The sequence below is a fragment of the Globicephala melas genome, chromosome 1 (assembly GCF_963455315.2).
Source record: "Globicephala melas chromosome 1, mGloMel1.2, whole genome shotgun sequence".
Lineage (NCBI taxonomy): Eukaryota > Metazoa > Chordata > Mammalia > Artiodactyla > Delphinidae > Globicephala > Globicephala melas.
The window spans coordinates 88251409-88274242 of record NC_083314.1 but is presented as its reverse complement, the minus strand read 5'-3'; the positions used below and the strand labels follow the sequence as shown (position 1 = coordinate 88274242).

At 37.0% G+C, this 22834-nt stretch overlaps 1 protein-coding gene across 5 annotated transcripts in view; it reads left to right on the top strand.

Moving 5' to 3' along the window:
* MAGI3 (membrane associated guanylate kinase, WW and PDZ domain containing 3) overlaps positions 1-22834 on the top strand; it is a 272415-nt gene that overhangs the window by 234176 nt on the left and 15405 nt on the right. For all 5 annotated transcript variants that reach the window (XM_030869077.3, XM_060301074.2, XM_030869076.3 and 2 more), the window contains exons 14-16: positions 7333-7525; positions 9885-10073; positions 15157-15342. In XM_030869077.3, coding sequence (XP_030724937.2) covers positions 7333-7525; positions 9885-10073; positions 15157-15342 — 568 coding nt within the window. The remainder of the gene's footprint in view (positions 1-7332; positions 7526-9884; positions 10074-15156; positions 15343-22834) is intronic.

Genomic DNA, 22834 nt, shown 5'->3' with positions numbered 1-22834 from the left:
GAAGTGTTCCCTCCTGTTCAATTTTTGGAAGAGTTTGAGAAGGATAGGTATTAAATCTTCTATAAATGTTTGGTAGAATTCACCAGTGAAGCCGTCAGGTCCTGGACTTTTGTTTGCTGGGAGGTTTTTAATTACTGATTCAATCTCCTTACTAGTAATTGGTCTGTTAAGATCTTCTACTTTTTCATGATTTACTCTTGAAAGATTGCATGTTTCTAGGAATTTATCCATTTTTTCTAGGTTGTCCAGTTTTTTGGCATATAATTGTTCATAGTAGTTTCTTATGATTCTTTATATTTCTGGTGGTGTCAAGGGTAACTTCTCTTTATTTCTGATTTTACTTTTGAGCTCTCTTTTTTTTCTTGGTGAATCTAGCTAAAGGTTTGTCAATTTTATTTATCTTTTCAAAGAGCCTGCTCTTAGTTTCACTTTTCTATTGTCTTTTTAGTCTCTATCTCATTTATGTCTACTCTGATCTTTGTTATTTCCTTCCTTCTACTAACTTTGGGCTTCTTTTGTTCTTTTTCTAGTTCCTTTAGGTGTAAAGCTAATTTTTGAGATTTTTCTTGTTTTGAGGTAGGCCTGTATTGCTATGAACTTCCCTCTTAGAACTACTTTTGCTGCATCCCAGAGATTTTGGTAAGTTGTATATCCATTTTCTTTTGTCTCAAGGTATTTTTTTTATTTCTCTCTTGATTTCTTCATTGATTCATTGGTTGTTCAGTAGCATGTAGTTTAATCTTCACATTTTGTGATTTTTCCCAATTTTCTTATAATTGATTTCTACTTTTATACCCTTGTGGTTGGAAAAGATGCTTGATATAATTTCAGTCTTCTTAAATTTATTGAGACTTGTTTTGTGGCTTAACATGTGATCTGTCCTGAAGAGTGTTCCACTTGAGAAGAATGTGTAATATGCTACTTTTGGATAGAATATTCTATATATATCTGTTAAGATTATCCGTTCTAATGTGTCATTTAAGGCCCACGTTTCCAAGATTGATCTTATGTCTGCATGATCTAGTCATTGATGTAAGTGGAGTATTAAAATTCCTTACTATTACTGTATTACTGTCAGTTTCTCCCCTCAGGTCTGTTAATATTTGCTTTATATATTTAGGTGCTCCTATATTGGGTGCATAAATATTTACAAATGTTATATCTTCTTGTTGGATTGACTCCTTTATCATTATGTAATGCCCTTTTTGTCTTTCATTGCAATCTTTGTTTTAAAGTCTATTTTGTCTGATGTAGGTATAGCTACCTCAGCTTTCTTTTGGTTTCTTTTTGCACAGAACATCTTTATCTATCCCTCTGCTTTCAGTCTTTGTGTCTCCTTACATCTGAAGTGAGTGTCTTATAGGCAGCATATAGATAGGTCTTGTTTGTTTATACATTCAGCCACTCTAAGTATTTTGATTGGAGAATTTAGTCATTTACACTTAAAGTAATTATTGAGAGGTATGTACATGTCATTTTGTTAATTGTTTTCTGGCTGTTTTGTAGTTCCTCTCTGTTCCTTTCTTCTTCTCTTGCTTTCTATGTTATGCTCATATTCTATTTTTGTTATCTTTTGTGTGTCTACTATAGGTTTTTGTTTGTGGTTACCATGAGGCTCACATATAACAGCTTATATATATATCAGTCTATTTTAAGTTGATAGCAAGTTAAATTTGAATGCATTCTAAAACTCCCCCCCATCACATTTTACGTTTTTGATGTCCCATTTCACATCTTTTTATTTTGTGTATCCCATTACTGATTATTCTAGTTATAGTTATTTTTACTACTTTTGTCTTTTAACCTACATACTAGCTTCGTAAGTGATTATATTTACCTTACCCATGAGATTTATACTTTCATATGTTTCCTTGTTGCTAATTAATACCCTTTCTTTTCAGCTAAAGTAGTCCCTTTCACATTTCTCATAAGGTCAGTTTAGTGATGAAGAACTCCTTTGACGGTTTCTTGTCTGGAAAACTCCATCTGTCCTTCAATTCTGAATGATAATTTTGCTGAGTAGAGTATTCTTGGTTGGAAGTTTTTTCCTTTCAGCACTTTGAATATATCATGCCACTCACTTCTGGACTGCAAAGTTTCTGCTGAAAAATCTGCTCATAGTCTTTTGGGGGTTCCTTTGTATGTAACAAGTTGTTTTCCTCTTGCTGCTTTTAAGATTCACTCTTTAACTTTTGACATTTTAATTATAATGTATCTCTGTGTGGATCTTTTTGAGTTTGTCTTTTTGGGAACTCTCTGGGCTTTCTGGATCTGGATGTCTGTCTCTTTCCCCAGGTTAGGGAAGTTTTCACAGCCATTATTTCTTCAGGTAAGTTTTCTCCTCCTTTCTCTCTCTCTTCTTCTGGCACCCCTATAATGCAAATGTTTTTCTGCTTGAAGTCATTCCATAGGTACCTTGGGCTATCCTCACTTTTTTTCATCTTATTTTTTTCTTTTTGCTGCTCTTGTTGGGTGAGTTCCATGGCCCTGTCTTCTAGATCACTGATTCTTTCTTCTGTTTTATCCAGTCTGCTGTTGAATCCCCCTAGTGTAATTTTCGGTTCAGTTATTGTATTCTTCAGGTCCATGACTTCTGTGTAGTACTTTCTTATATTTTCTGTCTCTTTATTGAAGTTCTCACTGTGTTTATGCATTCTTCTCCCACATTCAGTAAGCATCTTTATGACCATTACTTTGAACTCTTTATCTGGTAAATTACTTATCTTCATTTCATTAAGGTTTTTTTCCTTAGGTTTTATTTTGTTCTTTCATTTGGAACATATTTCTCTGTTTCCTCATTTTGCTTAACTCTCTATTTTTGTTTCTATGTATTAGGTGAAGCAGCTACCTCTCCCAGTCTTGAAGGAGTGACCTTGTTTAGGAAATGAGCTTATCTTTCAACTTTGCCCTAGCTCTTGGTTGTCTCTCCAACCTTTGTGATTGTCTAAGCAGCCTGATTTATTCTCAATAAGTCCCAGTCACTGAGGGTGTGCCAAGACCTCTCAGTGTTCCAAAGGGAGGGACCTCAGTCAGCAAGCATCTAGCTTCAGGCTGATTGGAAGCCATACCCTCAGGCAGCAGCTTTTAAAGTATGTCAACATACACAGTCCTGTGGGACTGCTGTTGTAAACTCTGCTGGCCTCCAGACCAGGAGATCTGAAGGTATCACCTGGGTGACAGTTGCAAAAATCAGGACTTCAGACAAGTTTATAAGCTCGTTTCTGGGAGGTACCAGAGAGCCATAGTGAAGCCAGGGAAGAGTGCAAAGATGGCATCTCCAGCCTCTGTTCCCTGAAAGCACCTCTGTAGCCTCTAGATGTGTGGCAAAGCTGAACCCTGCCCCTCAAGCTAGGACAAGTAAATAGGCCTTTTTCACAAAAAGACTGGGGTTGGGGGGCAGTGTTTCAGTCTGCAGTCTGTGTAGTGCCATGGGGGTGGGAGCTTGTCAAGAACTATCTCTCTTATTGTTACAGTCTCATGGGACTCAAGAATGCAGGCTGCCCTGGCCACCAGTGCCAAGCAATTAAGGAATGACCCCTGTGTAGACTACATGTGCCCACCAGCTTTAGCTAAGCAGCCAGAGAGTTCACGGCCAGGGCATACCCACTAGCATTAGCGGGGCAGTAGGAGAGTGTAGGCCAGGGTGCATCCACTGGCACAGCAGAGTAGAGGGAGGGAACAAAAATTGGTGCCTGCTAGCACCTCTATCCCTGGAGAGAGTCCCAGTAGAGCTCCAGCCCTTCAGCAGATGCTTTAAGAGTAGCAAATGAATCTCCTTCACATACAGTCTAGGCAGTTTTCAAACTGCTGCTTTTGCGCTGGTCCCCGGGGTGAGTGAGTCTGTGTGTAAACCCTTTAAGAAAAGTATCTCAGTTCCCTATAGCCCTTTGGGTCCCCTGGATGTGAGGCCCTTTGGTTTTCCAAGCCAGACATTTTGGAGGTCCATCTCTCCATTGCAGATCCAATGGTTAAGTTGCATGATGTGAGGCACGAACCCCTCACTCCTTAGGGAGAAGCTCCAGCTTTGTGAGATGCCTCTGATTATAGGTCACTGTGTTGGGGGGTAGGGTTTGGCAGACCATGTCTCTGCCTTTCCTACCCATCTCAGTGTGGCCCTTTTACCATTTCTTGTGAAGGAATTGTTCAGCTAATTTTCAAATCTTTTTCAGAGGGAATTGTTCCACATGTAGCTATAGATTCCATGTGTCCATGGGAGGAGGTGAGTTCAGGATCTTCTTACAACAACATGTTGGACCGTACCTCCTCCAGACTAGTTATATTTCTCTTGATTGTTTCTGATGGTAGATGTAGTTTCGTAGATATAGTTTGTCACTTCCTATTTTGTTGATACTCATAGTGTTCGTTCACTTAGGCATTTTAAGAATTTTTCTCAAACAGCTTGGGAGAAACCTTTCTCTTCTCTTCTCTCCTTTTTAATTGAAGTATAGTTGATGTACAATGTTATATAAGTTACAGGTGTACAATATAGTGATTAACAATTTTTAAAGGTTATAGTCCATTTATAATTATTATAAGATATTGACTATATTCCCTGTTTTGTACAATATATCCTCGTATCTTATTTCATATATAATAGTTTGTACCTCTTAATCCCTTATGCCCATATTGCCCCTCTCCACTTCCCTTTCCCCACCGGTAACCACTAGTTTGCTTTCTATATCTATGAGTCTGTTTCATTTTTGTTATATTCACCAGTATTTTGTATTTTTCTACATATAAGTGATATATTCCACATATAAGTGATATCATACAGTATTTGTCTGACTTATTTCACTTAGCATAATGTCCTTCAAGTCCATTCATGTTGTTTCAAATGGCAAAATTTCATTCTTTTTTATGGCCTAGTAGTATTCCATTGCACATATATGTATGTATATATAGGTGTGTATATAGATATAGATCACATCTTCTTTATCCATTCATCTGTTGATGGACACTTAGGTTGCTTCCATATCTTGGCAATTGTAAATAATGCTGTTATGAACGTTGGGGTACATGTATCTTTTCGAGTTAGTGTTTTCATTTCTTCTAGATATATACCCAGGAGTGGAATTGCTGTGTCATATGGTAGTGCTATTTTTGTTTTTTGAGAAACCTCCATGCTGTTTTTGACAGTAGCTGCACCAATTTATATTCCCACTAACACTGTAAAAGATTTCCCTTTCCTCTATATCCTTGCCAACATTTGTTATTTGTAGACTTTTTGATGATAACCATTTTGACAGGTGTGAGTTGATACCTTATTGTGGTTTTGACTTGCCTGATGATTAGCAATGTTGAGCATCTTTTCATGTGCCTGTGGGCCATCTGCATTTCCTCTTTGGAAAAATGTCTATTCAGGTCTTCTGCCCATTTTTTAATTGGGTTGTGTTTTTTGGGATATTAAGCTGTATGAGCTGTATGTATATTTTGGATATTAATCCCTCATTGGTCTCATCATTTGCAAATATTTTTTCCCAGTTTGTAGATTGTCTTTTTGTTTTGTTTATGGTTTCCTTTGCTGTACAAAAACTTTTAAGTTTAATTACGTCAGATTTATTTTTGTCTTTATTTCCATTACTCTAGAAAATGGATCCAAAAAAATATTGCTGCGATTCATGTCAAAGAGTGTTTTGCCTATGTTTTCCTCTAGCAGTTTTAGAGTATCCCATCTTACACTTGGATCTTTAATCCATTTTGAGTTTATTTTTGTATATGGTATTAGAGAGTGTTCTAATTTCATTCTTTTGCATGTAGCTGTCCAGTTTTCCCGGCACCACTTATTGAAGAGACTTTTTCTCCATTGTATATTCTTGCCTCCTTTGTCCTAGATTAATTGGCCATAAGTGTGTGGGTTTATCTCTGGGCTCTCTGTTCTGTTCCATTGATCTATGTGTCTGTTTTTGTGCCAGTACCATACTGTTTTGATTAGTTTAGCTTTGTAGTATAGTCTGAAGTCAGGGAAGTCAGGGATTCCTCCAGCTCTGTTCTTCTTTCTCAAGATTGTTTTGGCCATTTGGGATCTTTTGTGTTTCCATACAAATTTAAAAAAAAATTTGTTCTAGTTCTGTGAAAAATGCCCGTGGTATTTTGATAGGGATTGCATTGAATCTGTAGATTGCTTTTGGTAGTATGGTCATTTTAACAATATTAATTCTTCCAGCCCAATAACACAGTATATCTTTCCGTCTGTTTGTGTCGTCTCCAATTTCTTTCATCAGTGACTTATAGTCTTCCAAGTACAGGTCTTTTACCTCCTTAGTAGGTTTATTCCTAGGTATTTTGTTCTTTTTGATGCAATGGTAAATAGGATTGTTTCCTTAATTTCCCTTTCTGACAGTTCATTATTAGTGTATAGAAATGCAACAGATTTCTGTATATTAATTTTGTATCCTGCAGCCTTACCGAATTCATTGATGAACTCTAGTAGTTTTGTTTTCTGGTGGCAGGAATTTCTACATATATGTAGGATTTTCTACGTATACTATCATGTCATCTGCAAACAGTGACAGTTTTACTTCTTCCTTTCCAATTTGGATTCCTTTTATTTCTTTTTCTTGCCTGATTGCTGTAGCTAGGACTTCCAATACTCTGTAGAATAAAAGTGACAAGACTGAGCATCCTTATCTTGCTCCTGATCTTAGAGGAAATGCTTTCACTTTATCTTCTCTTAAATGTAGGGTTCTAGCAGCTCTGAAACTAGCCCAAACATTTAGGATTACTGAATTATAGGATTCTAATTGCTGGCAAACAGAATGAATTAGATCTGTTCACCTAGATGCAAGTGAATCTTAGGTCACTCTGTTCCCTTAAAATACTTACTGCTTTATAATTTAGAAACAAGACATATTTCTCTTTTGCATATACTAAACTTGTACTAATAGCCTTATGTAATGGGAGTATTGTAAGAATTATTCCAGTTGCTATGAACAGTGTACAAAAAAAATCTTTCCTGATGACATTCAGTGGACTTTACTAGTAGCTACTCCACAAAATTGCATTTTCTGAGTTTAATGTTTTTGTTTTATTATAGTAATGGAAGCGATAGTAGTATTTTTTAAGTTATTGAAATACTTGGTATTTTCTGTCTTCCTTGTCCCTAACCCAGCAAATCCAGAAGAGATTATGTGGTGTGGTCGTTTGAAGTGCCGTTTTGGAGAATGGTCAATTTCTAAGATTTCACCTTTCTAAAATATGACAGTTTTCTTGTTGAAATGCAAAAATCTGTTGGTTTGCACAGTTCTGAGTCAGGAAGTACTTAACTTGGTAGTTAAGGATCTTAGTACATCTTAGTAGACTGTATAGACCAACCTACACCTTATGTCTTATCAGGTATACATTGGGGCCATCATTCCTCTGGGTGCAGCTGAGAAAGATGGTCGTCTCCGTGCAGCTGATGAGCTGATGTGCATTGATGGAATTCCTGTTAAAGGGAAATCACACAAACAAGTGCTAGACCTAATGACGACTGCTGCTCGAAATGGCCATGTGTTATTAACTGTCAGAAGAAAGATCTTCTACAGTGGTATGTGAACCTGTTCCTACTCTGATAAGTTAAAAAAGAAACAAAGAAACTTAGTCCACATTTTTGGGGAGTTTTTTGGGGTTTTTTTTTGGCAGGTTATTTTATTATGTTTAATAGTGTGTGAGATAACTCATTTGGTGTGATCCAAGGCCTCATTGTGGAAGGCCATGTAAGGTCAAAAGGATTCAGAAATAATACTACTACTATCAAAAAAGAGAAATAAATTTTGGGCCTCTATATTAAGATTATATTAATATATATTGATGAATTTGCCAATGTGGCATTGTAGATCAGAGTATCAGCTTCAATCTGTTTTCTGAAAAACAAAGTTATTTAGTCATACCAAGATATCCCATTAGCTGAATATCAAAAGATTTTGGATCCTGATGATCCTAAATATTCAGAGGATAGAATGTTTCTACTCGACAAGTTTTAGTATAATATAATTTAACATTTGAGTGCTTACCACGTCCCAGACATACTGACTTTTTTACTTACTCTTTAGAACACTATGATGTAAACACTATCATTATTCTAGTTACTCACAGAAAGGTTGAGAAACACATAGGTGGTAGGTAGTAGGACCAGGATTAAAACAGGTAGTTTAATTACAGAGCTTGGGGTCTAAACCATTACACTTGGGTATGAAAATCTCATGTATTTTCTCTTCAGTAGTTTTGTGAATATTAAGTAGAAATTTTTAAAAGTGAATTCTTGCCACTTAAAATTTTTTAAAAGATAACCCTGTGGCACCACAAGAGTGTAAGCCTCATGTAGTTTGGGAGTTTCATCCATTTAGTTATGTGCTGTGTCCCCAGTATTTAGAAAATGCCTGCCTGGCACAGAGTGGACATAAAAAAATCTGTCGACTTGATGAATAGTTGCATTACTCTTAAAAATGAGGCACCGTGTTTTTGATTGCAACGTCCAAAGTAAAGGCCCAGGGACTTCCCTTGTGGTCCAGTGGTTAAGACTCCCTGCTCCCAATGCAGGGGCCCGGGTTTGATCCCTGGTCAGGGAACTAGATCCTGCTTGCTGCAACTAAGAGCCTGCATTGCTGAAGCTAAAGATCCCTCATACCACAACTAAAAGATCCCGCACGCGGCAACAAAGATCCCGCGTGCTGCAGCTAAGACCTGGCACAGCCAAATAAATAAATAAGTAAATAACAACAAAGTAAAGGCCCACCTCCCTTCCTAAATATCAGGTATTCCGTGATGCATACATATTTTAATGCAGTGTTGCCTCCATTTGGTTGTGCTGAAGTCAGAACATAACTACACAGAGTAAAAAATGTGATGCTATACAACTAGAGGTTGGCTCCCTCCTGGAAAGCATCATGAAGAAGCTTCATAGTAGTTTGATATTACTGGAAGCATTTTAGCTAATTCATTCTAACCATGCATTATATCAAAAAGAACCTTTCTTTTTATTAATGATTGGATGTTGGTGACACTTTGTCGAGGTGCAAAAACGTATTCTCAGAATCACATAGATTTTGACGCAAAGAGACCTTGTAAATGCATATTCATCGATAGCAATGTTGTTGTGGTTGTTGTTTATGATGTTTTGTATCAAATTATGGCACAAAACTTGCTCTTTTTTTGAAATCAGTTAGGACTAACTTGTGTTATTCTTTCTCACATTATGATGTTATCTTGAATAGGAGAAAAAGGTGTAGGTTAACTGCCCATTTGCTAGGAATTCCATATGACCTAATCTATGCCTAGGAGAGTTTGCCGTTCATGTGGACAGCTTGTTGTATGCCTGAGAACTGCTAATGGTTAACTCATCCGGTATCACCCATCAGGAACCTGCAGTTGTAAAACACATTGTAAAAGATAAATTCTGTGTAGATGGCAAACTGTTCTCAACCTGTAATGGGCAGCATCTCTGTCCTGATGCAGTGACCTCTCAGACGTCATGAGTGTCAGTCACTGCACTAATTATATTTAAAGTTGATTTTAAAAGGAAGTTTACTATGTTGTTATTCATTATCAACTTTTTAAAAAAATTACTGGTCCAGGTTAAAAACCTTGCTGGAATTAAAATAATTTCAAGAAGGATTTTTTTACTATCAAATTTCACAGAAGCTTTGAAAAACTTCCTTTAAAGTGAGGTAACGTTTTGCATTTTTCCAACTATGTACTTAAAGAGCATTTAAGAAGTCAGCTGGACTGCTGCCGCCTACATCTGCACTCAAATTAGGTCCAGAGCTCACGTGGGTGGAGGTGCTGCTTTTCTATTCTTTATGTTATTAGAAGCTAAATTTTCTTGTGAAAGGCTTAGCACAAAAACACTTTAGTTATCAAAAGTTATGATATTCCAGAAATATCAAAATTGATCATGTTTATTATAGAGAAACAACCTGAGGATGACAGCTTTCAAGCCTTCCTTTCAACACAGAATGGCTCTCCCCGCCTGAACCGAGCAGAGGTCCCAGCCAGGCCTGCTCCCCAGGAGGCCTATGATGTTGTCTTGCAACGAAAAGAAAATGAAGGATTTGGCTTTGTCATTCTCACTTCCAAAAGCAAGCCACCTCCAGGAGGTAAGGGCGCCTATGTCCTGTTATCCCTCCCTACAATTCCAGTTTTCTGAGTTGCCTGCTGGGTTTCTGAAACTAGTTAGGAATCATGTATTGATATAAATTGCCTCAGAGAGTTATCTTTTTTTAAAATGCTGAATATTTTCTTTATTTTCAAAATTAGGTAATCTGGGGACTTCCCTGGTGGTCCAGTGGTTAAGATTTCACCTTCTAATGCAGGGGCTGTGGGTTCAATCCCTGGTCAGGGAGCTAAGATCCCACATGCCTCACAGCTAAAAAGTCAAAACATAAAACACAAAAAATTCAATGAAGACTTTAAAAATGGTCCACATCAAGAAAAAAATTAAAAAGTTAAAAAAAAAAAAAGGAAATTGACTGTATTATAAAAAAAAAATTAGGTAATCTGAATCAAACCTTCCAGGCTTCGGGTTTATCTATCTATCTCAGATTCCATGAAATAAGTCTTATTAGTAGCTTGGTTTACATCAAGATTATATTGTGGCAGTATGTCAGGGATGTGACCTAATTGCTTTAGTGAAAGGACAATGCTGAATTTTTAAAATTATGGGGGCACAGGGTTTTTTTTCAAATTAGGGGAAATCGTGTATGCAGAAATGAATTAAATGCTAGAAACAGTGGAGAAGAAGTAAAACAGATTACCAGAAAAATCTTGACCCAAATATGTCTTAAATAGTCCTTTCATGTTATTTAATAATGATTGCCGTATTCCAGCTATAAAGTGACCTTCTTGAATGATAAGAGGCATTCTTTCTTTATATGCTTCATTGAAAGGTAAAAATTTTGTCAGAACCTTGAAAAATTAAATATCCTGAACCCAGCTTAACAGAATGTTGTCTGAGAAGGATGAGTATGTGTATTAATTCCCTCAACAAAGGAGGAATTACCTCTAGTATGTTCAGGGCTGTTATGATTCAGCAAATTAAATATTTGTCATGTCTTTATGTTTCTAAGAAATAATCATCTTTAAATATAATTGTAAAATCCAAATGAATATGAGATGAGAACCAGCAAATTAATATTTATGTATTATGCTTGTCTGGTAGCTTTATTTTTCCAAGTCAAGTGATAAAAATCTTTGACCACATGAAAATGCATTCTTGCCTTTGCCAGTGGATTTGATTATATCTTGGGTAGTGAGATCCTTTTAGACTAGATGGTCACTAAAACCTTAGTAAAAAAAAGAAAACACTTTCAGTAAAGTGTTGTGAGCCAAACCAATTTGCAAAAATCTTGCTGGAATTAATGCAGTTGTGTAGAGGAAGAAGATTCCGTGACATGGATGAGTTATTACTATAGTATCAGGTCACTGCTCACTGATACTAGTTTCCATTTTCCAAAAGCCGTTGCTATGGTAACGCTTGGAACTGGAACTGTCACTGATGCTTTGAGGATGATCATGTGGCCTGTGTCAGAAAAATAAAAGGAAGCAGCATTTAGGTGGAGTTTATTTTGTATCATTGTTTATTTGTTTTTCAAAATACTGATTTCCATTTTAGATAATCATATTCTCATTCTAATACCATGCAATAATCCCAGGCATTCAGATTAACAAAAATAGTGAAAGATTATTACTCAACATGATAGATGCTAACCACTTTTCATATTGAGGATACTCCTTTTCTAGCACCACAAAAATTAGGTGACAGTCTAGTGTTCACCATAAAACTAGGAGATATAGAGGAATTCAGTAAAATAAATTAGAGGAATTCAGTAAAATAAATTATGTTACTTAAATATGTTTAACATGTTTTTATACTTGTTTGTTTAAAATTTATATTATTATACTTCAATACATTATATATTAAATATTTTATTTGTGTATATTTATTTGTTTATATTTAAATTTTTAAAATCTTTTTATATGTATTTGTTTAAATTTCTTCTTACTATTTTGATGGTTTTACTTACCATAGATGCTAGATCTCTGTATAAGACAGTGTCATTAAGTGCTGGGCTTTGTAATCAGACAAACTTGGATTCTAGACCTGCTTATGTCTTTTAATAGCTGTCTGATCTTGGGCACATTACTTAGCCTCCAAGAGCTCCAGTTTCCACTGTGAAACGAGGATGATGATAACACTTCCTGTCTCGTGTGTTTGTGAGGATTAAAGGAGATACTGCGTGTGAAGCCCTTTGCCTGGACCTTCAATAAATGCTAGCTGCTGTTGCTTATTGTAGTTTCTGCTACCATTGTTATCATCATTATTTATAAAATTGCCACTGCCTCTTGACCTTTTTTTTTTTTAAAGAAACGTTAAAAAGTTTATCAATATTTGAGTAATGAGATAGGAAAGAAAGCCCAATTAAAATGTAGGATTGAGGCAGCAACTAATGGTGGCAGGAAATGAGTGTTGCTGCAAACTGCATAACAATGAAAGTTTGGTTTAGAAAAGAGTTAGCACAGGTGAAAAGGACAGAAACCTGTCTGTCAGAATAGATCATTCTTTATGGATCTTGTCTTGATATAGATTGGTATTCTGCACAATGTAGATTGTTGGGGTTTTTTTCCCTTTTGCCGAAATATATTTACTGCTGACATTTGTCACAAGACGAGTTCCCAGTAGCACCTCTAATACCAGTTATAAAATTCTAAGATTCTCTACTGTTGGCTTTTTCAAAGATCAGGGATCCAGGCCCAGCATCCTTCTTGCCCTGGACCCAGTTTGTGTCAGACCTACATGAATGAAGCACTTAGAAAAGACCTCTATTGAAGATGAAAAGGACTTGGCTACTTTTTGCATTGCCAGTACTTCAGAGGTTTCAGTGTTTCTGTTATTATATACTTTTCAGTTCTGGTTGCAAAGGATTTCTTTGAGAAGGGGACATTTCCAGTTACTGTCCTTTCTTTTCCTGAAAAGAAATGTTTTAAGAGCACTGAAGTGATAGCTGGACTAGCCAGTCTGTGAGACAGATTTAGGCCAAGATGATTGAAGACGGATAAATTGGCTTTATGGCAGATGCCTATAGAGTTTGTATATACCAACAACAAGGCAGGACTTAGACGTTTCCTTAGCCATGCAGTTACTTTGAAAATTTCCCAGTCTATTCAGAGAATGTTCAGAAGTTATCTTTCTCCTGGTCTACTATTTTTAGCTGTTTTGGTGGTGCTGCTATAAATGTCAAGAAAATAACAATCTGACTACTTTTATCTTCTCTCACCTTGGCGATTAACCCTTTGTGAAGTTCTGTACCAAGATTTGCCAATTCCTTTTGACCACATTGCTCACAGGATGAGAAAGGAACCCCTGAGACATCAGAGATTCCTGTTGTGTGATGCTTTCCCAAGCCTGAACAAACCCCTTTCAGTGTTCCAGGGAGCTGAATGATTTTCTTCTCAGGGGATCTGGAATGAACACTGTGTACAAGTAACACTCTTCTAAGAAGGAGAGTAACTAAGATATTGATTTAGAAGGTCACCACAGGGCCTCTGTGTGATTCTCCCTATGTTTCTGATGTGCCACCTGTCGTACTATCAGGGCAATCAGCTCATGCTGCCTGGCACAGGACATGGCCCATGCTGCTCTGGAACTCTTCTAATTAGTTTATAGCGAAAATGGCATAATAAGTGCTTGATATAATTCAGAGCTAAAAGGCACTTGCTTCCAACAGTGACTTCCTCATTTTTAAGATAAAGTCTCCCAATGTGTAATCCTAGAAGAGCCAAGGAATGGCATTCACTGTCCATGGGGACGTAAATCATGGCCGAGAATAACTTCCAGTCCAAATGAAGGTCTATTAAAATGGCCCTAGGGCTTCCCTGGTGGCGCAGTGGTTGAGAGTCCACCTGCCGATGCAGAGGACGCAGGTTCGTGCCCCGGTCCGGGAAGATCCCACATGCCGCGGAGCGGCTGGGCCCGTGAGCCATGGCCGCTGAGCCTGCGCGTCCGGAGCCTGTGCTCCGCAGCGGGAGGGGCCACAGCAGTGAGAGGCCCGCGTACCCCCCCCAAAAAAAAAAAGGCCCTAACATACACCTAGATATAATACAGAAATACTAGTAAGGAGCCCATTTTACTATGGAAATTAAACATAATCACAGTGCCATTTAAAAATATTAAATTGTCCTTATTCATAACAATAAGGCTACATATTCAGCAGGAGCTCAAGTGCCTGATAAATTTACTGACCTAGGCAAAGAAATTCTTAGAGAACATAGAAGGAACATTTGTTTCTCAATACAAATGCCCCTTATTAAATGGTGAAAGATATTTTGACAAGATTTCCTGAATGTCTGAGAACTCATTTTAAGGCTTAATAACAGTGAAGTGTCGTAGTAGTTACTCTAAGAAAGCCTTTAGCATTATGCTAGAGATATAATAGAGCTGCACAGAGTGTCTTTGCAAACGTCTTAGATTCAGCTTTGTGCATTCAGGGTATGATTTTATCCATAAGCCAAATAATCTTAATGTTAAACATTAATGTTCTAATTCCACTCCGCTTTTCTGATTTTTAAAAAAATCTAAAGGCATTAAATAAAAGGAATTAATTTTGCCCTAGAAATAAGTATGATTCATTTTAATGATCAGTCATTTCACTGTAACTGGATTTCTGACCAATCTGAGTCCTAAACTTGATTTTGAACTGCATTTATTTACAAGACTCCTGTGGGAGTAAATGCCCCTTCAACAGAACCAAAGATGATCTCATTGTGCCATTTCTAAAATAGCCAAAAACATGATGCAGCCTAAACAGCCAACAGCAAACAAGAAACATGAGCTATTCTCATAAGTATCACTGAGGTCAGTAGCCTTTAAACTGGATCATTAGGATGACATTATAAAAATTGGAAAAAGGTTTCTGGTAAGTGGAAAGAAGCAGAAAGGTTTATATGCTATGATTGCAACTGTGTAAAGAGTATCTATGCCTGTGGAGAAAGAGTGGAAGATAATATGAAAGTAGTTGCATTTGGATAGGATGATCACAGGTGGTGGTTTTTTGATATATCTTTAAAGAATTTTCTTTGATGTTATTATGTTGAATTTTTCATGATGGTGATGATGATGATGATAAATCCAACACTCCAAGATATGTTAAATAATTGAAAAACCTGGGGATTTTTTTCCCATAGTTATTCCTCATAAAATTGGCCGAGTCATAGAAGGAAGTCCAGCTGATCGCTGTGGGAAGCTGAAAGTTGGAGATCATATCTCTGCAGTGAATGGGCAGTCCATTGTTGAACTGTCCCATGATAACATTGTTCAGCTGATCAAAGATGCCGGTGTCACCGTCACACTAACAGTCATTGCTGAAGAAGGTAAGGAACCAGTAGACCTGCCTTCCCCAAACTGACCTGAGGGACACAGAGCCTGTAGAAGGCAGTGGCTTCCTCCAGCATTGCCAGAACCACTGCAGTGATAGAACCATTTATATGCTCGGGAGTCTCATTTTTTACCTTTTCCATTTAATGAATTTAAAAGACAGTTTATTATAAAGTCGTCAGTAGCTCAAGGAAAATAATACAGCTAGTGAGTGGTGGCCATTTATTTATGTGCTGGAGGAGCAAGCACCCAGAGCAAAAGACATTGGTAATGCTTTTCAGATCTTATTTTCTTAAAATAATGTCTTAAGTCTCTGCCTGAGTGAGAGAAAATCCTCTAAAGGGTTCCAAGAAAGTCACTGTTGATATCAAGCCTTTCATGTCAGGCCCGTGCCATAGTGTGCCTTGCCTCGCAGGCAGGGCTTCGTTCTGGTAGCTGCTTTACAAATGGGGGAAGGGGAGTGCATCGGAATGGCCAGTAAATAGGGCATAAAATGTACTTAGTGTCTTGCCTTGCTTTAAGGCTGCCTTTGATCATTAAGAATTTCTAATTAGGAACCATTTTTGAATAGCACCGGTTCATGGTCTTTGTTTATGAATTACAAGGTAACCGTTAAATAATGCTCATCTCATTTTTCCTGATCTTGTAAAATTTATGAGAAGCCAAAAGCAACAGAATTGCGAAGGGTCAGTCTTCCATGTTAAAATTCCTTGTACCGTAATGTGTGTTCATGTCCCCCGTGCCCCCCATGATCCTCTAATCTAGTCAGTTTTCAGGTCTTTTAATTTTTGATTATTCCTTTCTTTTCCCTTCCTCCTGTACCACTCGCATACCTTTGTATCTAAGGTTCTACATAAATCTCCCCTCTGTCCAAGATTCTGTAGGGGGATTTCTTTGTGGACACGAGTTCGTCTGGCTGCTCTCGGAGGCCCCTTCTCATTCTAAGACACTGTGACATCCCTGCCTCTGCTCTTTTCCCTTCTCTAGCCTGTTCTGCACTCTGCCCAGACTCTGTCCCAGACTCTGCTGATTCTTCCTTCTAAAGTCCTCTTCAGTGCAAGCTCCAGTGCTTCCCCGCTCTCTGCACAGAAAGTGTTTTATGATTTTGTTCCCAGCCTGCCTTTTAAATTTACCTCCCAGTTCTTTCCAAATTCTCAGATCTTTCCAAAGATCTGTCTCTTTTTCCAGATCCTCTCTTGAACTGGTCCTCATTGGCCTCTGTGCACATGGGCTTCCTCCCCCAGTCCCATAGCACTCCTTATCTCTGCAATTCACTGAGCACTATTACATCACTAACTCCCTATTAAAGGGTCTGCTCTTTGAATACAAAGAAAATGTTACCAATTGACTAGGATACTTGCTAGGCACTCAGTAAATATTTTTTTGAATGAAGGAATGAGTAAATGGATGGATGAGCGAATGAGCAAAGTAAGAGTCAGGAGATTTTCAGTTCTATGCCAATACCTAGCAGAGGCAATATAAGCCTAATAGAAGAAGTAAGCTTTTGACTGACAAGAGTTCACTGACACCTATTAGCTAGTTGTCTGACCTTAAACAAGCCACTTAACATTTCTAACCTTCAGTTTTTAATCTGTAGGGTGGGAATAATGATATCTATTTCAGGATCACTGTGAAAATTAAAGGTGAAAATGTACATAATCTGCGTAAGTACCCTAAGGTGCTCATCTAGTGATAGCTGTCATTATCTTACCACGTCTTTGCATGGCTGCCTCCCTCACTCACTGCCTAAGGAAATAATAATATTTAAGAAGCACTTACTATGTGGCAGCTATTGTCCTAAGTACTTTACATCTGCTAAGTCATTTAATCCTCACACTAACCCTAGCCGCACTATTAATGGCCCATTCTATAGGCGAGGAAATGAGCCACCAAGCAGTTAGAGAACTTGCCCCTGGTCATAAAACTGGTGACAGAACAAGTATTTGAATACAGGCTCTAGGCTGTAGAATCTGTGCTCCTAACTGCTGTGCCTTCCCTAACTAATCATGGTATCTAAAATAACCCTCCCCCTGCCTGACCCAGTCTTGCCTTACTCAGTTTTACTTTTTTTTTAAATTTAATTATTAATTAAAAAAATGTTTATTGAAGTATAGTTGATTTACAAAATCGTGTTAGTTTTACAGGTACAGCACAGTGATTCAGTTATGTGCGTGTATATATATATATATATATATATATATATATATATATATATATTCTTTTTTAGATTCTTTTCCCTTATAGATTATTACAAAATATTGAGTATAGTTCCCTGTGCTATACAATAGGTCCTTGTTGATTATCTATTTTACATATAGTAGTGTGTATATGTTAATCCCAACCTCCTAATTCATCCCTCCCCTATCGCCCTTCCCCTTTGGTAACTCTAAGTTTGTTTTCTATGTCTGTGAGTCTCTTTCTGTTTTTCAGCTTTACTTTTCTTCATTGTACTCATCTCTACATGAGGTTATTGAACTATGAGTTTATTTGTTTATTGTCGTCTCCCCTACTAGAATGTAAAGTCATAAGATTCATGAAGTTAGAGATTTTGTCATGTTTGGTGCTAAATCCCAAGGGCCTAAAACAGTGTTAACCACATAGTAAGTGCTCAGTCAAATTTTTTGAATGAAGGCTTATTGTTACTTAATATGATTTTGGTAAGATTTCTTTATCTCAGTTTCTTTACCATGATCTCTTTGGCCTGCTTTTTAGCCTTAAATTCTGTTCCGTGACCCACAAAGAAAAGCAGGCCTCAGTGCCACAGGGTTGTGACATTTCAGGGTTGTTCTGAGAATGATGTATGTAGTGCAATTATATCACCATGCTTGGCATGCAGTAGTGATAGAAGCTGCTAGAAGTAGTGGAACTAGCAGTAGTATACATCAGTGTTTCTTAAACCATATATAGAAGCATCAGTGGTTTTTTTCCCAGTTCATCACAGACCAGCGTTTTTTGTAAAATTCAATAAAAATTAAATGAAAAATGAAAATTTTTCTGTCGAATCATTATAAAATTAAAAAATTTTTACTCTCAGTATCAGTATGCATCTTATTGCTGACTAACAGACCACACTTTGAGTAGTCTTGAGACAGAGAAAGAAGTGGTCTTTCTACTGCTGAATGATATTAGTATAATTTTTTTTTCAAAATTACCCTTTATTGTTGATGGTGTTTTCGAGAGGTTGTCCAAAATTACTCAGTTGGTTTTCTTCCATTTAAAAATTAACTTTGGAATTCCCTGGCAGTCCAGTGGTTAGAACTCCGAGCTTTCACTGCCGAGAGCTGGGGTTCAATCCCTGGTCTGGGAAATGAGATCCCACAAGCTGCGTGGCACGGCAAAAAAAATAATAATAGTAACTTTGACATTCTGGCCCAAATACTTCTGGACTTGTCTTCTGGACAATCTTAAGATTTCTTATATAATGCCAATCAGTGTTTACGAAAAGTGGAAGGGTGGCGGGAAACACCCCAGCAGATCCATGCTTTAAAGTGTTATTTCATATGTAGGTGCAACCTCTTAAAATACAATCACATTTGACATGTAAAATCACATTTCAGTGATTACACCTTATTTTTACTATACTCTTAAGTTTTATTAAACTGTGGGAACATTTAGAATCTCTTACTTTTCTCAGGTAAATTAGAAAGTGTCCCTTCTGTCCCATTCATGGAGTTCGTAAGACGTCCAAGCTTCTCTGAAGTCTGTCAATTGCACTAAAGAGTCAAATGAATACTTACAGCTCTACAGCTGTTTTCAGAAATCACACATTCAGAGCGATACCTCAAAGCTGCATTCCATCCCATGTGATACTGCTCCCCGCCTCTCCATAAGCCATTCACTGTAAATCAATAAAAGACAGTTACCTGGAAAAAGAAAACTTGTTTCCTTCACCTTCTTTTCCCCCTTTTGCTAGATATGATTCAGTATCTGTTCTTACTTTGCCAAGTTCCCAAGTCAAGTGTCGTGTGTGGTATAAAACTCTCAAACACATTCAGGACTCGGGACTCTCCCTGCTGTGTGGCATTCCCATGACACTGCCACCTCTTCACCAGGGCAGCTCCTTCTCAAGTCTAGAGCATAAACTGACTCAGCCTGCTTGTTCTTGCTTATTGGAAAGAAATCTTTAAATTGTATGATTTTTAAAAATTGATTCCTAATGTTGTGTCAGGTCTTGTTCATTTCATTTTTAAGAGTGGACACAAGTTCCCAAAGGCTACCAAGGGCTATGTTAGAATGGTTCTGGTAGTGTTGCCATCATTTTCGTTTTGTTTTGCTTTCCATTAATTTATCTGTTTATTCTCACTTGTCTCCGTTTTCCACTCTCATTTCTCTCACTACTCCCACTGGGAGTTATGCCAGTGTATTTTATGTGCCTCCCTTTATTTATGTCTTTTAAAATACATGTTTTTGTGTGTGTCTGCCTTTATTTTTTGAGTTGTATAACTGGTATTGTGTTATAGATTTTATGCTGGTTTTTTTTCTCAGAACCATATGCTTTCTTTTTTTTAATGTCACTTTATTGTTACAGAATCTAATTCAGGATCTTACATGGCACTTAGTTGTTGTATCTTCTTTTTTCTTTTTAATTGAGACATAACTCATGTGCTATAAATTTCATTGTTTTAAAGTATACAAGCCAGTGGTTTTTAGTGTATTCATAAGGTTGTGCAACCATCCCCACCAATTCCACAACATTTTATCACCCCTATAAGAAACCACTACTCTACTTTCTTTCTCTATGGATTTGCTAAATATTTCATGTAAATGGAATTATATCTGACCTTTTATGTCTGGCTTCTTTCACTTAGCAAAATGTTTTCATGTTTCATCTGTGTTGTAGCATGTCCTTTTTATGACTAATGAATAATATCCCATTATGTGTATATACATTTTGCTTATTTAATCATTATGTGATAGACACTTGGGTTGTTTCTATTTTTTTTCTATTATGTATAATGCTGCTATGAACATTGGCATACAGTTTTTATACAGATGTATGTTTTCATTTTTCTTGGGTGTATACCTAGGTGTGGAATTGTTGAGTCATATGATGTCATGTTTAACTTTTTGAGGAACTGTCGAACTGTTTTCCACAGCAGCTGCATAGTTATATATTCCCACCAGTAATGTACGAGGCTTCCAATTTCTCCACATCGTCACCATTTATTTTCCTTTGTGTGTGTGTGTGTATGTATGTGTGTGTTTTAAGCCATTCTAGTGAGTGTGAAATACAATAGTATCTCATCGTGGTTTTGATTTATATTTCCCTCGTGACTAATGATGTTGAGCAGCTTTTCGTGTGCTGTTGGTCACTTGCATATCTTCTTTGGAGAAATGTCTATTCAAATCCTTTACTCACTTTTAATCGGGTTGTCTTTTTTATTGTTGAATTATAAGGCTTCTTTATATTCTGATTTTAGATCCTTATCTGATATATGGTTTGCAAGTCTTTTCTCCCATTTTGCGGGTTGTCTTTTCACTGTTTTGATATTGTCCTCTGATGCACAAAAGTTTAATGTTGCTGTTGTCTAATTTATCTATCTTTTCTTTGGTTGCTTGTGCTTTTGGTATCGTAGCATCAAGTGCCTTCAAGATTTATCTGAGTTGCTGGGTGAACACAATCGATTGCTTTTAACTACTTGACCATTTTCCATACTGTATATTTACTGCGTATTACCTGTCTCCTCCCCCCTAGACAGCCACACCATCTCCAACTCCCCATTATCACAAACTATCCTCTATACCTTCATATATGTACCTTATAAAACAGTGTGAGAATTTATTGGAGTGAAATTGCTTGATCAAAAGAAATTGCTTACTTTGACCAAGTACTATCAGATTGTCCTCTGTAATTGCTGCAGCCATCTACACTCCCACCAACAGAACACTGAGGATTCTTTATCTTCACATCCCCGCCAATACTCAGCATTATCCAGCTTTCAAGTTGGCTAGTGTACAGCAAGGAAAGTGTTACTTCATTGGTATATAATTTGCATTTCTCTGATTACGCATGAATTTGAGCATCTATTTGGATGCTTGTTTGGGGTTGGTTTTTTTCTTGTAAATTGCCTCTTCATATCCTTTACTCATTTTTCTTGTGGGATTGCTGTCTTTTTCTTGTTGATATTTAGAGATTCCTTGCAAATTATAGGCATTAGTCCAATTTAGTTTTAGAAAGCATAAATACCTTTTCCTGTCATCTGTATGTTAACTTTGACTGTGGTGCCCTTTGTTATACAGAGAGTCTTAATTTAGATGTCACCAGATTAGTCAATTTTTATTCAGTACCTTATGGCTTGTGCTTTTGAAGTTTTATTTAAGATATCTTTCCCCACCCCATATCACAGAAATTTTCTCTTATATTATCGTCTATTGGATTTCTAATTTTGCATTTTGCATTTAGATCTTGAATCCATCTGGAGCCTACCTTTATATATAGTTTTAGGTGGGATCCAGTTTTATTTTTTATCCTTACAGTGAGCCAGTTTTTCTAGTACCATCTATTAGACAGTACTTCTTTTCCTCATTGATTTGTGGAGCCATCTCTTCTGTATATTAACCTCCCCTTTAAACATGAATCTCCATACCACAACGTTCATTGCAGCACTGTTTACAATAGCCAGGACATGGAAGCAACCTAAATGTCCATCAACAGATGAATGGATAAAGAAGATGTGGCACATATATACAATGGAATATTACTCAGCCATAAAAAGAAACAAAATTGAGTTATTTGTAGTGAGGTGGATGGACCTACGGCCTGTCATACAGAGTGAAGTAAGTCAGAAAGAGAAAAACAAATACCATATGCTAACACATATATATGGAATCTAAAAAAAAAAAAGATAGTTCTGAAGAATGTAGGGATAGGACAGGAATAAAGACACAGACGTAGAGAATGGACTTGAGGACACGGGGAGAGGGAAGGGTAAGCTGGGACAAAGTGAGAGAGTGGCATTGACATATATACACTACCAAATATAAAATAGATAGCTAGTGGGAAGAAGCCACCACATAGCACAGGGAGATCAGCTCGCTGTTTTGTGACCACCTAGAGGGATGGGATAGGGAGGGTGGGAGGGAGACGCAAGAAGGAGGGGATATGGGGATATATGTATACATATAGCTGATTCACTTTGTTATACAGCAGAAACTAACACACCATTGTAAAGCAATTATACTCCAATAAAGATGTTAAAAAAAAGAGAATCTCCAAGTCCTTTATTCTGTTCTGCTAGTTTATCTATTATTATCTATATGTACCTATTGTATCTATACATATAATTTTAATATATATAAATATAATTTTTGAGTGTGTGTATATATATATATTCACACACACACTTTTTCTTTTAGTCTGTAACTTTGTGGTATATTCTAGTATCTGTCTGTAAGGCACGTCTTTCTCCAAGCCCCCACCAAATCAACTAGGTATTCATGAAATTTTCCATGTAAAATTTTAGAGCCAATTATTAAGCCACTCTAAAA